Below are 24842 nucleotides of genomic sequence, written 5' to 3'. Positions count from 1 at the left end.
TGACATTTAAAGTTGAAATCTAATCTTCAAATGTAAAGATGTTTCTTGGTATGTAAAGGCTTATCAAATGTCAGGGCCGTGCTTTTATTATCGATTGGCGAGTGCAGCCGGTTTTGAACATGCCTTATGAAAAAGATTATTACATCTACATTAATGCGGTTGAGGGCCTGGACACTAGATGGCGCACTTTCTACTTGTTGAATGAAGAGACAGGTCAATTTTCATTTGAGGTATTCACCTTGGAGCTTGTGGAGATAAAGAATACCCATGTTTTTAAAGGGAATTTGTAATTCGACTGAGGTACATCAGATGGCGCTGTTATATTTGAAAAGATAAGACCCGCTAGCCATCAGTCCTAGTTGCCTCACAGATTGAGTCCAGACCATAGACTGTATAAAATATCCATGTCCAGCTACTGCACTACAGGTGTAGACGTTTTATTTTGAAGGTGGTCACCGGAAGACCCTGTCAGGTGTTGCTAGGTAGTAATGAAGTGATGAAGTTAACCAAAGCAAACTATTTTAACGTCAAACACGTTTGTAGCCACTTGTTCTTTGTAGGAGATTTCTTAACTGAAATGGGCAGTATCAAAATATGAAACTAAACAGCCGAAGAGTCCCTGCTTCACTTTTTGTTTTGGCAATAGCATGCTGATGGTCAACGGTTGGGCTAGACAGCAGATGGAGCTTCATATAGCTTGATATATATCTGTATACAGGGTATTGTATATTCCACAAAAACTATGAGCTACCCAGAGTGTGTGATTAATGGGAATTAAACGACAGTCCTGTGATTCAATGCTATTTCACAGTCTGATACTGTAAACTGACAGCTACATTCGTAACGTTAGTTTCACTGTTAGGAGGGGTGGAGAGCACCCATCGCTATAATTGTGGTCATTAAGGCTCCTGCTGTTAATTAGACTTTTAAAGCCATCATTAATACACAGCCCTATAGGAGGACATACAGCACTCTTTCACCCCGCTCCCCAAATTTCAAGGGGTCCACAGGCTTTGTCTCCATGAAGTACACTGATGAACACACAAACACGCATGTGAACACACATATATACACATAGCAGTTCAGAGCTTTTAAACAATCCTAAACCAGGGCCCTTGAAAGGGGGCCGAGCATAACTTTTTAAACTCACCTCTGCTCTTTCTCCCTTCTCGCACCTAAAGGACTGCCTCGCACCAGTTGCCAAATATCGCGAGAGTACGCAGGTTGTCCCGCTAATGTACTGTTAATCAAGCCGTTAGGTTCATTACAGTAAAAGTTACCTATATGTGAACTACAAATTACCAACAGATAGATGAATCCAGAAATGGGACGCATCCCATAAAGGAATGGTTCTTTAGATGCTACGTTGACGTGAGGCTTTTAGCAAAACGCTGCTTTTATTTTTTTAAATTCATCTGTTGCCAGTTGAAGCGGAATCAACGTGATTTGAGGCGTTGCCTGTCGGCCACCGTCAGAGAGCGAACAGCCTATCCCGGAGGATCAGCCGTCACACACTCGAAATGCCTTCTACTTGTAACTTGTAGCTAACGACTGGCTGTGTATGTAAAATACAATGGATTGTATCGGCAGCTAGCTTGTTCCATCTTAACCGACCATGTAAGCTGTCTTGTCTCGGAAGACTCGTGACTGATCGCCGTAGGACGGTACAGGAGGAGCCAGTAACAGCCCTCCGAACAACGACAAAATAGACGCACCGAGACTGAGGGTACACTCACCTCCCAGCGCACAAGTCCGTGCTCACAGTCCCGTTAACTCGAGCGTTTTTTACCGTTTGACGCCCCCATATGCCAGCGCCTACGCCCGCCTCAACACCCTGAAGGCGGCGAGAGAAGGAGGGAGGGAGGCGACGGCAGCTCCGGGGTCCCCGACACTCAGCCGAGGAGAGGCATCGCTGAAATGAGATGAGGCTCAGAAATGGAACTGTGGCCACTGCGATTATTTTCTTCACGTCTTTCCTCAGCCTGTCCTGGTACACAGCGTGGCAGAATGGCAAAGGTAGGATTTGAACAGTTGTCATTGGGGTTAACGCACACATATAAGGTGCAATTTTGCTTTTAGAAGAAGCGACAGTTGTAAGGCCTCGTTAACTAACTAGCAGACAGCGAGCTGACGTGGGTCCAGCAGCATGTCGTCGGACAGCAGGTGTTGCCGGTGTTATGTCCTTACTGGTTTCCACACTATCTGGTGCCCGTATTCGTGTGTGCAGCTGTTTTCTGCCTCATTTAGCAGATTCGTCACATATTTAATAAACATATACAGTCATAGAAATGATTATTAGACCACCCTTGTTTTCTCCTTGCTTTCTTGTTCATTTTAATGGCTGGTACAACTAAAGGTACATCCGTTTGGACAAATATAATGATAACAATAAAAATAGCTCATAAGAGTTTAATTTAAGAGCTGATATCTAGACATTTAACATGGTTTTATTGATAATGATTTTGGTTATAATCAATAAAAACATGGAAAATGTTGAACTTGGAAATGTGAGCTATTTTTGTTGTTATCGTTATATTTGTCCAAACAAATGTACCTTTAGTTGTACCAGGCACTAAACTGAAAAAGAAATGGAAGAAAACAAGGGTGGTCTAATAATTTTTCCACGACTGTACAGGTGATGGTTCATGAACAATTAAATTGTGTCGTAGTGAATTGGAATCCAACTCTAACTGAAGTTGCAAACATTATATTTTCATGCTTTCTATATATGTATAGGTGGCTGTGATGTACAACAACAATAATATCCACAGTAGAAAGGAGATGCAACCTGGAAAACGCCAGTTATATGTTTAATAAATATGTGACGAGTCCGCTAACTGAGGCAAAACACAAATGCACACACGAGTGTGGGCACCAGTTAGTGTGGAAACCAGTAAGGACACAACACCGTTCAACCTCAGACCTCATCCGGTTTCAACCCTGTAGAACAGGCAACGTGACATGCCTTATTTTATAGTGGTGCAAGGTATGTAAGTGTGTTCGTGTATATTTGCTTTTTTAAAAGTATTTTCTGTTCCCATAGTTGTATGCCGTCTCACACTTTGTCAGCATGGCAGAGGATGAAATCAGTCCTCATCTCTCACAGCTCACTGCTCATCTCCACTCTTCTGTTTCCATCCGACCTCAATCATGTGGGATGATTTAGTATGTCAGTACCAGGCATTGCAACACAGTTTGCAACACTTCTCAAGAGTCACATCATTTAATGTAATTTCACATCTTGCTCAAACATTGAGGTAGTTCCTCTGCATATTAACCATGTTTTTACATGTCCTGTCAGACATCTGGGCTAAGGATTATTACATGTAGGTGTATGTTTCAACAGTAGACTGGTGCTTACTTACCAGGGTTAACCCAATCCATGTGGGCGGGTTTGAGCCTGAGTGACTTGTTATCAGCAGAGTGTAAATAATTGCAGCCTTTAGATAAATTCCAAACCAAGGCTTCATGTTGTGATTACTGTGGAGCTTATCAGCTTGATGAAATATTTTCCTTAAAATGGAGTTCAGTGAGTCCTACTACCGGAGCACACAAGGACTGGTCCATGGCTTGATGAAAGTGCGTGTGATAAGCAACAGTCACGCAATGGTGCCCTCTGTTCTCTATGATTCACCTGTTGATACAGTCCAGTATCTGTAGTCAGAACAGAGATAGTAAAAACACCATCTTCTGTTCAATTTTTTTATCACAAGAAACAAACATGATAACACTGGCTATTCGTTTTTCACAAGTGCCCTTTAATCTGTATGTCACAGTTGTCACTGTAGTTAATGATATTGGCATATTATAAAAATGCACACCAATACTTTGGATCCACTTAATAAGCAGAAATTGTAAATTGCATCAGGATTTGGAACAAACTCAACTCTCAAGGGTGGTCAATAGGCCATTTTTATAGCAGACATTTTGAATCGTCATAGTGGGAAAATCACAGGTGTCACCAATAACTTGAACGATGGCTCTGTTGTAATTCAAGTGCCACAGTAAGCCGTGACAGTGAGCCAGCATTCACAATACCAGGACCCTGAAATTGAAGCAAAAAAAAAAAGAAATTCAGCCACCATCATTTTCATTATTTGCTCCAGTGATTTTTCTACTGTGACATGTCAAAATACATTTAGTGAAAAGGGCCTATTAGCAAAGAAACACCAGAGCTGTCTTGAGCTGCTATATAAATGCACATTTGCAAGAGCTCAAGAAAAGCCAAGTAAATAAACAAAATGCAAGCAAATATTTAAAGACTTGGATTGTTTACTTTGACATCCCTGAAGATAACATCTTTATTTGCTGCCAATGTGTTGTCACTTAAACGAGACATTTTCATATTTGGCCAAACATATACAGCACGAAGAATCATGCTCCAACAACAACAGAGCCAACAGCGCAATATAAGTTTCCTTCGGATGATAAAAACTATCTATTTGTAAGGTATTTAGTATTTGCAAACTATGGTAGACATATAGACAATATCTCCATAATAACATTAACCTATAACTAACTATTGACATATGGTTGAAGTATTCAAGTGAGGTAAAGTCTTTGACTGGTAGTATTTCTGTTTGTTCTTGTATCGTCTGTATGCAGCAAGTTTCTTCATGTCACATACATGTTGACAAATTTGAAGAACAGGCTACTATTTTATATTTTACAGACTGCTGTATACAGTGTTTCTTTACTAAATGTAGCCTAAGCCTTGTCAGAGGTTTTCTTCATTTGCTTATGGTTTGTTTTCTTAAGCTGCAGTTCATTGAGCTCCATAGTATTGTCAACAGCAAGCATATTTGTTTGAATGAAGGTTAATTTCAGTTTGGACCACAGATTGAGTCAATATTCATGTTCTGGAGGTAAACAAGGTGTGAGCAGTAATGAAGATTTCTTTTTGGCCTTTTAGTGAAAGCTAGAGTATTGATTCATGCCATAAAATCTCTGTGTAGCATTAGTTTTTGTGAAGGCCACTGACACAAGTAGCTGTGCACAACGCTGGCCTTTTTTTTCCTTTATTGTGACAGAGATCAAGTATCTTAGCTAGACACAAAATACTTTTTTCAAATCTCAAATAAAATGTGATTTACTCACATGCACATTTACACGCTTGCAGAAAATGAGTTTGTCACTTTAAGATGCCGGACGCTGGTTATCTTATCAGTATATCTTCCGCTCATATTTCACTATGTTAACCTCAGGATGCATATAACATCAGCATCACCAGCTTTATTCCTGTACTGTACCTGTAACTGGTTCCTCCACTCTCTGTGCTGGTGTGGCTTCTTGTCTTAACATGAGCTGGTTATACGGCTTCTTTTTTAACATATGAGGCTCTTTTATGTGCCATATCATTTCTCCCTGCGATTATAGATGGCTCCTTCTCTTGATGCTGCCCAGCGTGGGTGTTCAGAGTGTGCTTGGCCTCAGGCATTGAGTCATTCTGAAAACGAAAAATTTCAAAACCTGTTCCAGTAGTTGTACACAGAAAACAAATTTGTATTTATGCTCTCTCCGCTGTTGTGTAATTCACTTATGGTAATCTATAAGACACGTTGCTTGGGGAGTTATTAGGGTGGAGAGGTACTCTTGGGGAACGTTTTTTATTTAAATTTCTTATTTTTTTGCCTAACCCTTTGCTTCCGACAGCCTGTCTTCTTCCTGGTCTCTTGACTGCTGTGAATGAGAGCCGTGCCAGTCAGCTGTCCAAACACTCCATGTTGAATGACTCTCCAGAATGTGTACTTCTCTGTCAGAGTCCGCCCCATCCCTCAGTGAGAGACCGCTCTCTGGTATCTCCCTGGTCTTATCTCCAATAGACCTGAACAATATTGTTGTTAATAGCGGATAGATATAAATAATAATTTTGAGGCAAGAGATGATGGGTTGGTGTTGCAATATAGTGTGATAATTACCTCAAACCAGTTTGGTTTGCTTTGTTTGTTTGTCAGCAGGATTATGGAAAATCTACTGGTCCATTTTCATGAAATGACTCACTGAAAGGGTGTAGCATGGGGTAAGGTAGAATCAGTTACATTTTGGAGCAGATCCCAATCATAGGGCAGATACACAACTGATTTTTCTCTTTGTGTTAACATTGCGATATAGGGCATGGCGTGGGCAGAGGCCTTGCGCCCTTCTGAGTTCCTTTTTAATACATTAGGATAGGAAAAACTTGATAAGGACCGCACAATCTACAAGAACTTCTTTTCTGACAATAAAGCACACTGGTGACACAGCAAAGATGCATTAGCCAACTAGTTTGTTGTCAGCTTTATGTGAAGAAAATGGCACTTTATGGCCATCAGCACTTTATGCAGCCACAAGTTGCTTTTAAACATTATTTTCCATGGTTTGATATGTTTTATTTCTCTTTTGGGAATAGTTTGAGTTAGTGGCTTTGCTTTTTTTATTAGGAAGTCTCATTGAATCAAGATCTCTTTTACTAGAGAGAAATGTAGAACAAATTATATGTATATATGTGTCTCACAACAAGATGAGTCAGTCACGACAAGCAGTCAACACACATGCACAGACACAAATTAAAAAGTCAAAGATATTATTAGATATTAGTAAGTAGAACTTTGGAAATCCCAAAGTTTAAGGGTAGCATGAGCATACCAGACATTATTGATAATGTAATGTGAGTGGTATGCTATATTGTATCATATTTTTCCAGTTATTAAAAGAAAAACAAGCTCTGTTCTGGTACCTGGGTCCAATTTAAAGTTTTAGTTATGTTTTAGTGCAGATGTTTTACAGGTGCTATGCCTATTTGCATTTGTATTTAGATGTTGTTATAGTTGTGAATGTTTGATGAATGCTCCATCTGTGATTTTGAGGCGTGGTTTGCCATTGGTAGCGTATTATGTAGGCAGATATGCTGAGAGTTACAGTAAACAGTAACAAAGCATAAAACACTTCCTTTTTGCAACTGTGACTTCCTCCTTGGCTCCTTTGAACCGACGTCTTTCCCTTCCTCTGTGTCTAAAGGCATGGTTTTCTTCCATCATCACATCATCCCAAACACAATGGGCCCAAAAATAGCACAAGTGATTGCAGTAAAGAGGGCAAATGAGCCTGCAGATACGGAAGGTGTTAGACCAGATACATGGCTTATTAGTTAGGACTGGAGAGAATATTGCTTGCACATTGTGTTTTCTCATTTGTCTGGATATATATATACGTATGTGTGTTTGTGTGTGTGTACATTTGTGTGTGCACTGGGAGGTAGGGCAGTCTGCCAGACAACTCCTAAGTGGCCTGGAAGGAGGAAGGGAGTAGAAAGGCCAAATCTTAAAAGAGAGGATGAGAAGAGCCTGAGGTGGGCTTTATGATGGAGAGAAAGGATGAGAGTGCTGACAAGGCAGTGAGACCGAGGGATGAGTTTTTTTCCCTGTATTTTGTACCCTGCTTAGTCACACACACACACCAACTTCCCTTTATCCCAGACAGCCTTTACTCTGTCCAAACAGGAACAGGCGTCCTTAGGCGTTAGTGAGTTAACAATCAGCGTTGTTTCCCTCCTCGTGCTTCTGCTCACTTCCTGCATCCCGCACTGCTGTTCATTCACTCATTCATGCATGTTCCTTCTCTGTTTCTGGACAGAATTCCCCGACAGCACACAATTTCTCCTCAGTGCGAGGAGAGTTGGTGTTTGTTTGCACAACTGCTCTGTGTCACTGAGTCTGTGTTGCAAGCTTGTTGTATGGACGGGTTGGTTCACATTATTTTGTCTGCGTGCATGTGGTTATGCTTCCCTAGAGGCATCATAACCACGATACTGAAGGTGCCAGTCTTCATATTCCCTGAAAACAATGACTTAAAGGCTAGATATATTTGACAGGAGTTAATAAATTCTGCGCTGCACACAGACAGTTCATTCTAACCTCACTGATGAGGAAATGGCAACATTTTCATCGCATGAATCCTCGTGGCCACACAGATGTGGCTTAAGTTTTAAGTTTAAGGGCATATTTCCCCCAGTCTCTTACTTCTGCTGCTGCTACTGCTTCACACATTGCTCTGAAATTATTTCTGATAATAAGCATGATGTCAAATATATGTTGAATTGAGATTTATTTGTTTTTGGTGAATTATGACAGAAATTACCATGGGCTCTAAATACTATTTATATTGTCTATTCGTCAGCTAGTTTAACTTATTTATCCTTTTGCATATCAAATTTCATACAATTTCCCAGAGCCTGAGGTGACGTTTTCAGATTCTTTTCATAAAAAATATTCAGTTTTCTATTATATTGACAAGGAACATGATTAAATCCTCACAAAGCAAGAAGCTCGAATGTTTGGTATGTTTATTATTGTAAAAAAAAAAGACAAAATATCTGCAGATTGTTTTTTTTGTCCATCAGCCAGTTCATAAATGGACTAATTGTTTCACCTCTAAAATTAGTTTCTGTAGTGGACTCTCTGGACTCGCTCCGGATATCATTATACAATTGATTGGTGACATCCCTGAAAATGGAGTTTCCAAAAAAAGAGTGATAGCTTGGCTGATAGTAGCTTCACAGGAGCCAAGTAGAGCCAGAAAGTGGAAGTAAGCAGAGTGGGGCCACGCTCCCAGCTCAGTGCTGTCAGACAGCATGCTCTGCCACAAAGAGACACAGCAGGCTGCAGGAGCTTGTCATGACTTACAGCACGGAAGCAAGGAAGAGGAGTGGGTGGAGGTCAGAAGAAACAATGAGCCCATGGTGAGGAAGCAAAATTAAGAATCTGGGTTGGGAAGTTGCCAAGAGGGCAGATATTGGAGGGGCTTCCTCTGATACTACTGTACTCTCTGACCCCACGACCCTTCCACTTCAACTTAAAAGTAAAGCAAAAGGGTCGTGGTCTGTTGCGAAGAAAAAAGGACAGAATGAGATAAAGGTGTGCATTTTCTCTTTCTGCAAACTACACGGAACCGTTCAGGGAGTATCGCTCGCCTACTCATGGATCCACTTGCACTTCTCCTCAGGAAAATACCACCAAAAATCAATATTACTACTTTGTGCATGTGCAATGTCCTTTTTGTGTGTTGGTGTGCTTGTTTTTTTCTTTGTGAAGATAAGTGTTTCATGGTTTATACCTAATGAGACTGTTTAACCAAACTGTGTGTTAACTAGTAACCCATTGATCAGATCTGCCAGAAGATGTGATTATCACAGTGCAGTACATTCTTCATATGACTGGTCAAAAAGAAATACTTCTAAGGTACTAATGTCTGTTATTAGAGGGGCATCCGTGAACTATTAAAATCTGCTCCCGAAATGGGAGCAAGACCAACATGCAAAAACTCTTCCTGTTTTTATCCAATTAATCTCAAGTTCATGTTTTGTACCAGCTGCCCTACATAAATGATAACAGCCGGGTTAAAGGCTTTGTGTTGCACATAGCAGCTGCAGTGAAGAACCACGTGGTTAGCAGGTGCATCACTTGGGGGTCTTCATACATGCATTATGCATGTGGACATGTTTTGCATACATGTGCATCTTATTCCTCTATCTTGCAGGTAGAATCTGGAAGTATTTAAGAAAAGGCTCAATGACGTGGCATCTTTTCAGCAACCCACACAAGTTTAAAGAATGTTTAATTTGTTAAGGTTGCTGATTTTACAGTTTAGTGTGAATAATAGCTCAAGTGCTTTTGAGGTAAATTGGCTCTCTCTCAGGACAGAGAGGCAGTCTGCTGAGATCGAAATTAAGGAAAAAAGTATTTTGATAAATGGCACTTCTGGCAAAATGCCCGTTTTAGAGTTAAAATGGGCTGCATTAAACAAAGGAAGGACAAAGAGTTTCACTTTACATGAACTCGGACACATAATTTTGACTGAACACCTAATCATTTCATATCAAATAAAAGTGCCTGTTGCTATTTATGCAAAGAAAACGGTAGCACTAAAATATCGTAGAACCTAGGGGTGGGCGATATGGCCCTAAAAGAATATCACGATATTGCAGCCATTTTTTGCGATAACGATATTCTTGCAGATATTAGGAGATACCTAAAATGATATAGAAAATGTATAAATAAATAAAAATCTAAAATGTAGTTGTAAGTGCAAATCTCAACAGTTGCCAAATACAAAAAAATTACTCTCGACTCTTGAGTATAAGCAAATAATAAAAATAACCATTTAGGGGTTCCGGGGGCATATTTTAATGAAATATTGTAAAGGAGAATAAAGGTTCTTGTATGTTTTATTTAAGGCATCTTATTTTGACAGTCTTCTTGTAAATTCTGTGGCGGATTCTCTTAACACACTGTGCTCTTATTTTGAAAGCTGCAAAACAACTTTAACCACTTCATCAAGAAGTAGGAATGTTGCCAATATCATGATATGCTTTTTTTTTAACCATAAAAAAAAATATTGATTTTATCGTGAATGATACGATATGGCACACCCCTAGTAGAACCTCACATTCTCTATAAATGTTGGATCCCACATTCACCAGCCTGTTTTATGTTGGGAACAGTTTCGTACATGCCTCACTAGCTTTTCTGTAGTTCTTTGCTCTGCTTGGACTCTTTTATACAATTCCTGCCAGGTTTTGTAGCATTGAGGTCTAGACACTTGGCAGTCAGAATGCCTAGTTTAAAGGAATAGTGCTGTATTTTGGGAGAGAGCTTATCGGCCTTCTTGCAGAGAGTTGGAGGACAAGATTGATCCACCTCTCTCATGTCTATACGGTAAATAGGAAACTAGGCCGGCTAACTTAGCTTAGCACAAATACTGTGGAGACAGGGAACAGCGAGCCTGGTTCTGTCCAAATATATCAAAATCCACAAAAAAAACTATCTCCAAAGCTCACTCACTAATATTCTGTTTTTTTTTTGTTTAATTCATACAAAAAATAAAGTGTAAAAAAGACTAGTGGAGACTCTTGGATGAGTGGAATTTTTTTGTGCTTGAAAATCTGATTTGGAAAAAATGAATAATATGTATTTCCAGGAATATGTATTAATTTACATAGCATAGTCATGCTTCAATGAATTCATAGAAATGATGAAACTGTTTTCAAAGGAAGTGTGATTCTGTGGAGAGTGATTCCAGTGAAAAGTGCTGACGGCTAGGCCTGTGGATCATCCCGACTAACTGGAACATTTTCTTATAAAGGCACATTGTTGTAGAATTCTTCACATGGCATTTTTCAGCGAGCACCACAAACAAAAATTCCATTTATTCTCGTCGAATTGGGATGACAGCAGGAATCTCAATGGAGGCCATTTAAAGCCCCTAAGGCAAATTTGTGATTTGTGATTTTGAGCTTTCTAGATTAAACTGACTTGACCTGACTTGATAAAATCAAATCCATGGCAAGAATGGAATTTGTTTTGTGGTTGTTCTTTTTTGTGTGTGGTCATTGTAGTTAACTGACCTTTTTAAAATGATTTCCTCTGAACAGTTTCATTTTAAAAAACAATGAATCATCACTTTGTGTCAGAAGGGCGATTTAACTGAGTCATTTTCCATTTGAAATTGAGGGATGAAAAATGGTGCTGAAACTACCTACGGCATTTTAAACTAAATATGAAAAAACGGCAAGGTGATCCTTGATGTATTATTCATCTAGAAACTAAATGTTTTGGATACAGTAAACCAGGGGTCAGCAAATTAAGTAGAAAAACAGTAATAAGAAAACAGTTTTTGATTATTAAATTGAGCAGTCATCCTTTTCAAAGTGCAAATGTTCTGGAAAAGCAAAACTTTCAAGGACAACTGCATATCGTCTGCTGCAATTCTCTCACTCATGCAAACGTAAACCGCACAAGTCCCTCATCAGCACTCGTGAACCTGCAGTCAGCAGCATGCATCAGCAAGGGAGAGCGAGATCAAGGACAAGATCACTGTGAGGGCTTTTGATGAGCTAATGGATTGACTGATGAAACTCTTAACACCCTGGTGAGTTCAGGGTTGGCTTTCTGGATAGTATTTTCCAGCAGTAAGATCATCCTTGTTCTCCTGTTGTGAACTTCAGAAGATGGTATAGTTTGAAGATCTATGCAGCCAAGCTTGCACTAACTGTCAGTGCGCTCTCTCTCTCTGACATGCAGTCTTTAGTACTTTAATGCTTTTACTGAGGTCATGTGATGCGTTTTATGTTTACAGCTTAAAAAAAACATGAACAGTACAGTATGCTGATCAGCTCATTTTAGTTATATATTTTATTTCTCATCATCCATTAAGTGAGGTAGTGTAATACTAATTCCATGTCTGCTGTGTACACGAGTAATGTTTATTAATTCCTTTTTATTTTTCTGAATGGCAAATTGAAGTGTCATTAATCCGCTTATTTAATTGATGAGCGCATCCCCATCCAAAACTGAAATTTTGGTGGATCACAATTAACATAATAACAAATTTGCAGAATGCGAGACTTCATGAGGAATGGCATAACATCCTTTTGGTCAGGAGTGTGTGTGAGTGTGAGGCCGTGAGTCTATTCATTTTAAAGGCTAGTGGTTTGAACCCCCATTAAATATCCGACTCCCCATTCCTCCCACGTATCTCATTAATAAATCAAACGAACAGAGCAAAGGAATCAAGGATGACACGTCAAGGCAAAATATCACAGGAGAGGAGGTCCGATGGGCACAGAGAAAAAACAAAAAGAGCATGGATGTGTGGAGGCTGTGTAGAAAGTTATAAACATAGCACAAATATTGAAATAAGAACAGGATAAAAATGATGTCGGATAAAACCGAAGCAGGGAGAGATGAGGTTAAGCTCAGACGTAGAGTGTAGCCACTTAGCCCTTCCCCCACAACTCTTGGTATTAGAGATCCGTGGAGAATAATGAGATTGTATAGATGTACTCCAGACCTCAGGTAATTGTTTAATGCATTATGCGTACCCATTCAGTCATCCAGTCGCTGTATACCAGTAGAATATGGTTCCCTGCTCACCCATTCGCTTGAATTGTATGTTAATACTGCTTGATTTGTTGAAAAGAATGGTTCTGTTTCTTTATATGAAGACAAGGTCAACTTTTGTTTTGCCGTAATGAAAGCATATCAAGAGTGACATTTAACTGAAATGTCAAGAGAGTTGTGTAAACGTTGCCCGACATACTTGGCATTAACACACTGCTCAGGTAATGGTAGAGTCACTTCTACAGAGTGTTCTATAGAGTGTGATATAACTTAATATTTGCAGAAATTTCACCACCGAATGCATGTGTGCAGGGGGAAGAGCTAAAAAAAATTATAACCCTGGTAATTTTGGTGAATATTGAGATCACAGTTGTTTACCATGACTACTCTGACTTTGGAAAAAAATATGCATTTTTTTAACTCAACAGTGGATTTTTTTTAATGCAACTGAAAAAAGAACAAAAAAATGAACGTAAAAAAATGCATAAATAAAAAAAATAAAATACATATTAAATATAAATATATTTAAATAAATAATATACTAGTCTTAAAAAACTTAATAATAAATAAAATAAAAAAATTATTTTCTTCTACAACATGCAGAACACTACTAAACGTATATATTAAATAAATTAGACCAAAATAAATTAAGGCACATGCAATCATTCCATCTCAATTATCTTGTTTTCATTGTTGGAAGCTAACATCACAATTGAAAACAAAGTGTGATTAATGGCCCAGTCAGCAGGGGATACATATAGCTAAATAGAAACCTCATCTGCTTCTTGTATCTCTTCCTGTGGTGCTCTGTGTCTTTGTTTCTCTGCGCAGTGGGATTACAGGTGTGGTTTCATCTCAGCAGGCCTGGATTTCCAGAATCAAAGGACTGATGTGAAGATGAAAGTCTTGTTTTTGTTTTGAAGCTGCTCTTCTTTTATGAGGTTTTGGGCCAAGTGACAGCATCTGTCTGTGTGTCTTAGAGATCAACATTTAGGAGGAACAACATAGTTCTGTGCAAAAGGGGAGCCAGGGCAGAGTGGCCGAACAATAGCTCAGTCAGAGAGAGAGAGTGATGGTGAGGGGAAGATAAAGGAAGTCTGGGTTTTGTCGTTGGGAAGAGCACATTGAAAGGGCACAATAAATCTACCTACAGAAAGAACAGACACTGGCCAAACCCACAACCGCAACTCGCACACATGGACACACACCTCATGAATTCTGGTGCAAAGTCGATTCTATACTGCTAATATTGACACTAAGACTTGTTTTGCAGTTGTGCCAATGACCAACACTTTTTTAAATCGTCTCTATTTTAAAGCAATAAAATGGTCAAAAGACATAACTAACAAAACAAAACTTAGAAAATTAACCCAAAACACCATCAAGTAAAGTAAGACAAGAAGACTGACTGTCAGGACTGTACACAAGTATGTTGTCAGCCCACAAACAGACCACAGCTACTCCCTTTTTCATAGAATCTCTCAACCTCTACTTTCAAACTCCTACACCAACCGCTGAACTTCTGTTTCCTGATAAGCGTCATCCAAGGGCCGGTTTCCCCACATGTTCGCAGTAAACTGCCTCTAACCGCAAAAGTGATTTCCAGTAAGAATAACAGGTAGTATTGATGTTCCTGAGTTCTGTATCATTGTCGATGATATTGTCATATGGTGCTGCAGGTGTTCAGAGATTTGAAAAACAGGTTTGGGACAAGTGCTGTAAATCACCGTACAATCTTATAAATTCTAGTTGGGAAATTGAAAAAGTAGCCCCCTCTTTCACCTGAACAGCTTGTCTGGAATTACTCTAAGGATCCAATGCAACATTACTAATTAAAAAATATGTATTCCCTCTTAAAGCAATTCGTTTTTGGTGTAGATCCCGGACATGCTTATATTTTAATGAAAACAATAGGTACATAAGTATGAATGTATTTTATTGCAGAGGCCAAATCTATATGCAGATTAAAATTTTCCTCAACGTTTTCTGTTATGAGAATAACTCATTCAGTGCCCTGTGCAGCCCTGGCAGAAGTGAGCTTTGTGAGTGATTTCTAGTGATGGCTTGTTGCCATCCTACTGTATAATGTTGCTGCTACATTAGCATCTTTTTAATGTAATTCAAAGTCTTCACGCTCGAATAGTTCAACTTCAGACATTCTGGCTCAGCCAGTGGCACCATAGTGAAATATAAGCTGCTGCTATTTGCTTGGATGAAGAAGTGTATTATAAACGTCATTAGATACGTTGTGTTACAGCCAAATTTACAGAATCCCAACCGCCCTAAAAGACTCACTGTATTGCACTCTTCCAAGTGATATATTTTGATGTAATTGTTTGATCTGTGTAGTCTGTCTAAATGTTTTGTGGCCCAGCAAAAAACTGGTCCTTTAAGACCATTGTTTTATTTTTAATTTCTTGTACTTTATGTAGCGCCTGCTAATGTACCCCACTTTGCTTTTTCTTATTCTTACAGAGAAGCTGATAGCCTACCAGCGGGAGTTCCATGCCTTGAAAGAGCGCCTTCGTGTGGCCGAGCACAGGACGCTGCAGCGCTCGTCTGAGCTCAACAACATTCTCGAGCAGTTCAGACGTGCCATCGCCGAGACAAACAGCAGCAAAGATGCTCTGACAAACTTCTCTGGTAATTGACAAACTTGTACAAAGCCTCATTAATTGAATTATCTAAACTTTTATGCTGTTAGCTGCAGTAGAAAGTTTTGGTTTTAGTGCCATTTGGCGTAAATACTGTGATAATCTTTCAGCATATTGTAATTCAAGTGGTCTGAGAGAAAACTAGCCTCTGTTTTCAGGATTTAGAAAATCTAACAATTGACAATGCAGATGTGCTTGCACATCCACTTCAGATATTGAAAGCCTGATCTAATGGCAGAAAAACACAGGATTCTGTTGTTGAATGTGTCTCAGTCAACTTTCAAACGCACTGGGTAGAGACAGCAATCACATGACCATTTCACTACTTACAGCAGCACATAATTCAAGTAAAAATGTAAATGTTTAGTTTGCAGTTTCATGTTTTAAGCTTACGTTGAACATTGTGTGCCAATTTTAAAATGAAAGATCCATTACATATTCACTTTCATTATCATAATGACAGTGTTATGCTTCTGATACTAAAAATCGACCATATGGTTAGGAATATTAGAATTATTATGGCAGTTATGCTTTTTCAAACATTTTTACATTTTCATTTTTGCGTACATCAATTAAATTTTATCATTTTGTTTTATTATTGGCAGCAGTGGATGAGTAGAAAACATCAAAAGCCCTGCCTAAGGGACATACAGTATGCATACCATGCAGTACGGTTAAAGACACAAGCGTAGACAGGGTCCTGCAGCCACGAGCGTTCATATACTCGTAAAGAAGTCTGATTTTCTGCTGTGTAAAGTTAAATGTTTTACGATTCTTTATGGCATCACTGTTCTACCAGAGCACATTAACAAGGGGTGCTTTAAAAGTCAACATCATTTCACTCCTGTCATCATTTAATGAAACCAAGAACTCCACTCGACTTGTTTCTCTGTGTGCCTGCTTTCAGATGAGACACAGAAACTACTGAAGGAGCTCGCAAATAGGAAACCTCTCCAGGTGCCAAATATCTACCACCACCTGCCTCACCTTCTCAACAATGAGGGCAGCCTGCACCCCGCCGTGCAGGTTGGTCTCGGCCGCACAGGAGGTGAGAAGCGTATACGCACACAGCACTTTCAGTACAGTAACTCTCCTGATTAATGAAGCTTTTCCCCATCATATGCATGCTACACAAACACTGTAAAACCTCCAGAGATCCTCTTTTCAGCAGGGAGACAAACAAGTCTCAACAAGTTTTTTTTAGTTGGTGACTTGTTCACAACAAGTATCCCCCCTGGGCTGAGCTTTGCATTAGGATCACCCTGAAGAAGATTTCTAAAAGAAAATAATTTTAGTGTATGAACAGAAATTACAGGTTTACTTTACAAGTTATGTAGTAGGGATGCACAGTATGATTTAGATTGTTTTTTTTCAGCTGATAACATTAGTATAGTCAGCTGCTTCTCATGGCCGATACGATCACATAAGTGATAATGTGACTTTTTCTTATTTTTAAAAGTTTTTAAACTAAGCCCTGCTAATACCAGTAATACAAATGGATTTTTGCTCAAATTTAAAACACTTATGCAGCGCTGCTTATCCCACAAAGGGGTCATTTTTTCCTTTTGAGTCAATAAAAGTAATTTGGCTTTGTGTTATCGTCTCTATTTATCAGCTAGAATATTTATTATTGTAATTATACATGAACAAATAAAAGTTTTTGGCAGATAATCTATTGGCCCCATATTTATCGTGCGTCCCTATTATGCATCAGACCTTTTAGCTTGATCAAACTAAAATTAAACTTTTGCTTCACATCTCTATCCTACTTTATATTTGTGACATGTACTTGCACTTTGTGATCGAAGACTTTTCTGCTTTTCTCTTCTCTCTTTTATTGAAACTGAGAGGTGCACTTTTACATTTGAGAAGTGCTACACAAAGAAAGTTTGCGTAATGAAACACTCCATCACTAGGTAGTTTTTTTGAAGTGAAGACACTTGGAAAAACGTTTACAAAGCTGACAAAAGTGCAGCATGTCCTCTCCGAGCTGCTGTCTGTCATTAGCTTCTTTCATGTGGATTATTTCTCTCTTTTTTTCCAACTCCTGTTTTCAGCAGCCCCATTTTTATTTTGGAATGTTTCTTCCTTTCACCCCTCAAACAGCAGCTTTCAGCATGTGACCCCTGCTATATCAAGTTCTTTCTAAGAGGATTACTTATCTGACATTGCTAGTGTGATAGGTGGAGTTTATTTGGGGCGCAAGCTTAGGGGCCGAACAGCTCAAGTGGTGTTCCCACATTCCTAATGACAATGACCTCGGGGAAGAAGTGAGGCCCCAGCCAAATTAGAGGAGAGGCAGGAGAGACAAGTCAGACACAAACAGGAGTTTCTTGTGTGGCTCATGATCAATGGGTGCAAGGTATTCCCACAGGAAACTGGGAAAAATGCGTGGTCTATCATTGCCATCTCTTAGCTCATGCCTGTCTGGTTTTATGACAGGTTGGCAGGTATTTGTTACCTGTTTTTAGGATTCTTTTTGGCTTTCCCTTGAGACTGTCTAGCCACTGATAATCCAGAGATTGTTGCCACCTACCGCTTTGTTCTCACCAGCTTCCCACACGAAAATACTATCAGCTGTGTTCACTGGAATGCACAACCAAGTTGGAGGTACTGTTGCTGGGAAGTGATTGTGGTGGTGGTGTCACAGAAACACACCACTGCCTCTGTTTTGCCTCTCCACCTGTCTGTCATTATTCTTCTAATGGCCCTTTCACACCTACCTTGTTTGGTTCGGACTGTTCACTTGAAATGTTGATCCAAACAAAAATTACAAGCATACAACCAAACAGCTAAACCTTGGTACGGCCTTGGTTTTTGGTTGGTTCGAATTTTCGGAACAATTACAGGAATTTCTGGCCGGCTATCTTAAAAAACCTACCTAAAAAAGGAAAAACAATGCAACAATACAAAATATGCTGTGTTAACAGGCAGGGAGAGGAGGACATCAAATGTTTGAAGCTTACAAAAATTCCAACACTTTTCAATTATTTTAGAGAGTTTGAGAGAAAGGATAGGAGATGACCCCAGAGCTCATCTACAGACTAATCAATTGAAAGTACAGGGAGATGCAGCAACCAAAACTAACCAGATCAAATATATACAGTGTAACAAAAACACAAAGCTTAGTTTGTACCTTTTGTTGCAAAATGGCACTTAGCTCTGTATTTTTCATTTTTTACTCCACCCCTTGTTTCTCTGTTGGTCTAAGCATTTCTGACATCAGGATATATATAGCTGTGGAATTAGGACATCATCCCACTTTGAATTGAACAAGGATTATGGGAAGAAACCGTTGAGAGAACCTCTGAGACTGAAATGATTGGAGCGGAGCCTGGCAGACTCCAACAAAAGAGCATAATTGTAAATGCAGCTTGGCTTGTTCCAAACACACACACACACACAGCCTTTAGCAGGTCACCAGCTTGCCAACTTGCCCTTTTATGCTCAATCAGTACGTTTATTGTTGCCAAGCAACACCACATTTGTTTACACAGAAAAGCCATTAAACATGTCACAAGCTACAGTTGAAGATGTATTTTCACCCCAATTTTGGATCCCTTGTGCTGCAGCTGCTGCCGCTGACTCTTAGGTTGCCTTCAGTGAAGTCGGTGTAAACAGCCATGTGTGTGTGAAGCTCAATTCAAAGAGCCGAACACATGTGCAGGTTCACACAGTCTCCCCAGGATCTTACCACTCTCCTCACTGTTACCAGTGCAGTGACACTTCACCAGCAGCCCACTTACTGCTGCTAATCACGCTGCCAATTGTATTCGTTATAGTGCAACAATTTATCTTTTTTAATGGTCTTTGCTTCTGTGTGAAAGAGGCGTCAATTGACAGCGAAATGAACTTTATATTTACATATTCTGTTCCTGTTAACCTGTATTATATTTCTCACATCATTGCTTTTACACCCTCAGCTAAAGGTTCAATATGACACAGAAACCTGTGATTCTGCTGAATGCTCAGTCAGTGTGAACGGCAGACTGTGATCTCAGTTCATTAGTCAGCACAGTCTAATCAACAAGATTTAATCTGAAACTAATTACAACTCTGTAGGTTTTAACCCACTCTGTCAGTTTCCTAAGACATGGCAATGCTTGAACCTTGTCCCTTAGCCTCATCTTTTGTGCAGACACGTTTGGCTAAAATACATCCGCAAACATGAGCCGAAGCTCTCAACCATAACTGATTTCCCTTGAATTTAAAAAACAAAACCTCCTTTTTGTTTCAGCGTAGGCCCTGATTGGCACCCGAGAGGAAAAAATAACTTTGCTTCATTTGCCAGCCATTAGCAGTAACACATATTTAACAGGATATTCACAGGATACCAGTATGGTTTCTGATGTGGTGACGTTATGAGCGAGAATGAAAATGAACCTTTTCTCTGTGGATTTTTCACCAATTTTACACTGCTATGATGTTGCAAAGGTACTCACAAGGCGGATTTCTTAGGCATGTTATATTTGAATATAATCAGGTGTGTCCATGTGCATATGTAGGCGTTTTTGGATGCTTGTCAGAAAGTGTGGGATGTCTGTCAATATAAACCCGTCACTTACAGGCTGTGAAGTCTGCACCATACTGCATGTTTTTTTAATAGAATATTATGCATTTTTTCATTGGTGAAAGTGTTTTGAACAGTATTACATGGCAAACGAGCAGAACCTATAGTATAATGATGTTTCTGCAGAGGTCTCTATACATTGCTGTTTGGATGATTCAACCCATATAATATGATTTATGATGGCTTTGAGTGTTTTGCCATGGCTTTCTTGTTTGTTTTTCACCAACCCCTATGGGTTGGAGATTCAATTTAATCAACAAATTACTGAAGTAACATGATATTATACACTTTGAGTGTGGAAAATGTGATATTTTTACAAAAATTGATTTTTAATAGGTGATCTAGTCAGGTTGCTGATTGTACACACACACACACACACGCACCAAACACACACTCTCCCCTTTGGCTTTGTAAGACCTTGAGTCTTTAAAAAAAGCTTCAGCTTTCATCGTTAAAATATAACATAGATTTTACTCAGGATGCCTCCCATCCCCAGCAGCGATACTTCTCTTCATGAGAAAAAACTTTGTTACTTTGATGCATAAGCAGTTGTTGATTGATGCTTGAATTACCCAGAAGCATATCAGTTGTCTTCTGTCATTTTACCAGAACAAGATCTTAATTAATCATTAAAAAAATGCTTCTTTTAATGTAATTTCACAAGAAAACACATGTTACTGTATGGATTCATACAAACAACTTCATGAAATATGCATAAAAGCCCAGCTTCAAACAAAAAGAAAACAAACTCCCCCACTCTGTTGTTGAATGTAGAGTAGATGAATATTAGTCTTCTTGTCTCTCACAGAATAAGGTTTTATTATTCTTCATATATATCTTTAATATTTAATTTCTAATTTTCTCAAATTCAAATACTAATACAATATATAACATATTATGTCCTCTTTAGATATAAGAAATGTATTTACATTTATTTCATGGTTCTTTTTTATTATTATTCTCATCTAATCATCATCACTTACTTTGACTCAACAATGGCTGGAGTGTTATTTACAAAAATACTTATGCTTGCAATGTTATTATCACTCCAGGCAATGATCAAATGTCAGTTCCCTGCTTGACACCTATATTATTCCTTAGGCAATGTGTAGCTATGGTCCATAATCAGGAAAATAAAAACATTTGTATGCTACATTCGAGCAAAGTGACAATTTGCTGGACATTACAAAAGCAGCTGAACACCATCTCCTATACGTGTATGGCATGCCAAATCAGTTATGTTCTCAATGTGACGGAGAAGCGGGCAGAAATGTAGATTGTTTTGCTTATTTTTTCTGAAGGACATGAAAGCGTCCAGGCTGATCAAGGGACACGGGGAGGGGCAGTCTTGGAGTCGGTCCTGCTCACACTGCGCTTGCATGCATTATCACTCATTCACTGTCTGCCACCCTCCTTTATTCTGTCACTCTCTGTCTCTTTTCCTTCCACCCACATTCCCCTTTCATCCTCGACCTACTTTCTTGGTGGTGGTGGGTGTCGCTATACGACACGGTGCTCAGTGTGAGAAACACAAAGCAAAACTGGGACAGATTCTCCACGCTGCACAGATCACTCTGCACCCTTCCTTGAGTCCACTGTGCTGCTCACTCATTCTGCACCTCAAGTTTGTTTTGTTGAGGCCCCCTTGTGCCCCCACATCAGCTCAGTCAGCGTGCTCCCCCTTTAAAACCCAGATCTCACACGTATGCACGCATTAGTCAATGTACTTCGAATGAACCAGGGCTTCATGCTGGACAACTTGTGTGTGTCTGTGTGTGTAACCTTCAATACCACACTTGTTTTTCTTTCCTCAGAAAAATGGTAACACATTTTTTGCATAACATTATGCAAAACCGCATTATAGAGTGTGACTCTACGTTTTGAATCCAGTATATGACTCGCACACTATGCAAAGGGGAAGCTTAACACGGAAGAGGAGAGCACAAAGGCTAATGTGCAATTTCATGCTGCTGTCTTGACTTATTTTCCTTAGCATGAGGAAACACTGATTCTTTGTCCGATAACCAGCCTGATAACTTGCTCATCTTTGCATTTACTGTCACACCAGTGCGGGATTGCTGTGTACTCTCTTCTCTCTCATTCCCTCACTCTCTCTTGTCCAAGTGAAAGTGATCCTTGTGTCCTAGTGGGTAAAATGAGCTGGTTTTATGCTCGCAACAGTCTGTAGTGGGGAATCTCTTCACACTAAAGAAGAGGCCGTCTGTTGTTTAACAGCAATGACCAGCAAGCGATAAGGAGACAATAGCCACTCTCTTTTCCTCTCTCTCCCATTTCTTACTGTTGTCTCGCCTATTCTTTCCAGCTGAATGTCTGCTCCTATCTATTCCTACTTTGACCTTTTTATAATAACAGTTTAAAGCAAAAAAAACCCAATAATAATAGCTAGAATGGGTTTACACGATGGTGTATTGATAACCACTTTCGCCTCACAACAAGAGGGTTAGGATGGTTTCCCTCCGGTTTCCTCACACAGTGCAAAAACATGCAGCTTGGGTTTAATTGATCACTCTAAATTGCCTGTAGGAGTGAATGAGAGCTTGAATCTTTGTCTGTCTCTATATGTCAGCCCTGTGATAGTCTGGTTGCCTGTCCAGTGTGTACCCGCCTCTCGCCCAATGTCAGCTGAGATCAGCTCCAGTCCCCCGCGACCCAAGTTCGAATAGGGATAATGAATAAATAAATTAATGAATGAATAACTAGAGTCTGAGATTGCAGACCTCCACCAAGGGTGCTCCCCAGATGGTCCCATTTCCCAAGTTGGGAGGTTGTTTTTCCATTTGTGTTCATGAGCTTTAACTCGAGGAACACAGGAATAGGATCAGGTTACCGATGAAATATGATCAGAACTAACTATTCAAATTATTCCAACACCACATAAATGCAGCACGAATGCCATATCTTGCAGCAATAACCAAAGTGAAAATGTATCTGTGTATCTGCCCCGTGATTGGGATCTGCTCCAAAATGGGCCAGTAGTCTTCCTATAATCTTGCTGAGAAACAGATGAACAAAGAACAAACAAGCAAGAGCTAAAGCAGTACACAGAGAAGGCATATAACAACAAAAAAAACAAATATTTAGGCCAAAAAATGAAAGTAAAATTAGGGCAAGATGACAAAAGATGCAAAAACACAGCAGAGAGAAGACAAATGGGGAAAAAAACTGTACACATGCCAATAAAAAACGAATTACAATAAAAGAATACAAGCAATAAAAAGCAATAAAGAGACAGTAAAAAATGAAAACATCACATAAAAGCAGGTCTGCAAAAATGGATCTCAGCAGCATAGCTGTTGGTGACAATGTGGACTGAGCTTTTTCTTTAAAGGAGAAGTCACTGCTTCTGCAAGCCTTATCTCCCCTGGCAGGCTGTTCCAAAGCCGAGGAGCCCTGATGGCAAACACACGCTCACCTTTAGATTTAATCCTCAGCTTTGTAACGGCCAGAAGGGCCCACCTGAGGAGCTGAGGCTGCGACCTTTCTTACCTCAGAGATTATCCTATCATATTTGCATTCAGTGGGTTTTTGCCGACGTGAATAATCTTTTAGTTACTGGACAAAATTAAGTAATGACAATTTAAATTAAGTGCCAGTAACAAAAGATCATCAGCAGTTTCCAGCTCCTGACTATGTAGGATTTGCTGTTTTTCTGGATCATTACAATTAAATTCTTTAAGTAATAAAAAATACACATAAATCAGTAAAAAGAACAGAGGTCACAATCTCAATTCTAAATCAAAATTGATTGACATTAGCTTTCAGTTTTAACTGGAATTGAAACCAAAAGCAGCAGAAATTTTGACTATATGGCCTCCAAAAAAACCTGGCACCCATATCACAGTTAATACCGTCTTTTTTTAAAGAAGAATCTGTTGTCTGTAAAACCAATGATCTGTTGTTGATCTTTAAGAAAACAGATTTGTTAGTCTAGCAATGGTGTAGCTTTCAGTACTTAGAAAGATGTTTAAATCCAAAATTGTATCACCTTAAAAATTAAAGTCAAATCAAATAATGGATTTGGAGAATAGCCCCCCCTCAGTAATAAGATTACCATGTTCAAACCCTCTCTGAAACTCTGTCAAATCTGCTCTCTATCTTCTTTCTCCTCATTGCTGTCAGTGTTGGCCAATCTGGCTTTGTTTACATTGGCTGGTAGTTAAGACTCATAAACTAATTTAAGCTTTACAGCGCTCTAGATAAAGAATGAGTTTGACTAAATGGCAGCTATGATAAGTACACGTGACCTCTGTCTTAAGTCCAAACATTGTTACTCTATGTGGGGGTTTAATGTCTCTCTGCTTTAGCTGTAAATTCAAACGTATGTTATGCTCTACCTACATTGTTTAAGACTTTTTTAAGAACATGCAGCACGATAACACAGATATATCCCTCCATCACCATCCTTCCCACTCCCATCTGTCAGTCTGGGCATGAATTTCTGTTCGTGTGGATTGAGGCCATTGTAATTACTCGTCATCTAACAAGCAAAGATTATTTGGTATTGGATCCACTCAGTTAAACCTGCGGCCATCGGCACTTCCTCTCCTCACCTTTCATTTCTTCTCCTCAGTTACCATGGTGATGGGGATCCCCACAGTGAAGCGGAAGGTGAAGTCTTATCTGTCACAGACGCTGCGCTCGCTAATAGACAAGCTGTCACCGGAGGAGAAACTTGACTGTGTTATTATTGTCTTCGTTGGGGAGGTGAAATCTCGTATTATT

The 24842-nt window shown here is 39.4% G+C and overlaps 1 protein-coding gene across 1 annotated transcript in view; it reads left to right on the top strand.

Annotated features, from left to right (window-relative positions):
- The first annotated feature begins 1309 nt into the window (after positions 1–1309).
- Positions 1310–24842, top strand: part of mgat4a (alpha-1,3-mannosyl-glycoprotein 4-beta-N-acetylglucosaminyltransferase A) — a 34985-nt gene continuing 11452 nt past the window's right edge. The window contains exons 1-4 of the mRNA XM_059342576.1: positions 1310–2016; positions 15351–15518; positions 16437–16577; positions 24691–24824. Coding sequence (XP_059198559.1) covers positions 1923–2016; positions 15351–15518; positions 16437–16577; positions 24691–24824 — 537 coding nt within the window. The 5' untranslated portion in view covers positions 1310–1922. The remainder of the gene's footprint in view (positions 2017–15350; positions 15519–16436; positions 16578–24690; positions 24825–24842) is intronic.

The sequence above is a fragment of the Centropristis striata genome, chromosome 10, assembly GCF_030273125.1.
Source record: "Centropristis striata isolate RG_2023a ecotype Rhode Island chromosome 10, C.striata_1.0, whole genome shotgun sequence".
NCBI lineage: Eukaryota > Metazoa > Chordata > Actinopteri > Perciformes > Serranidae > Centropristis > Centropristis striata.
Note: the sequence above shows the minus strand (reverse complement) of the source record. Positions and strands in the feature narration are given on the sequence as shown.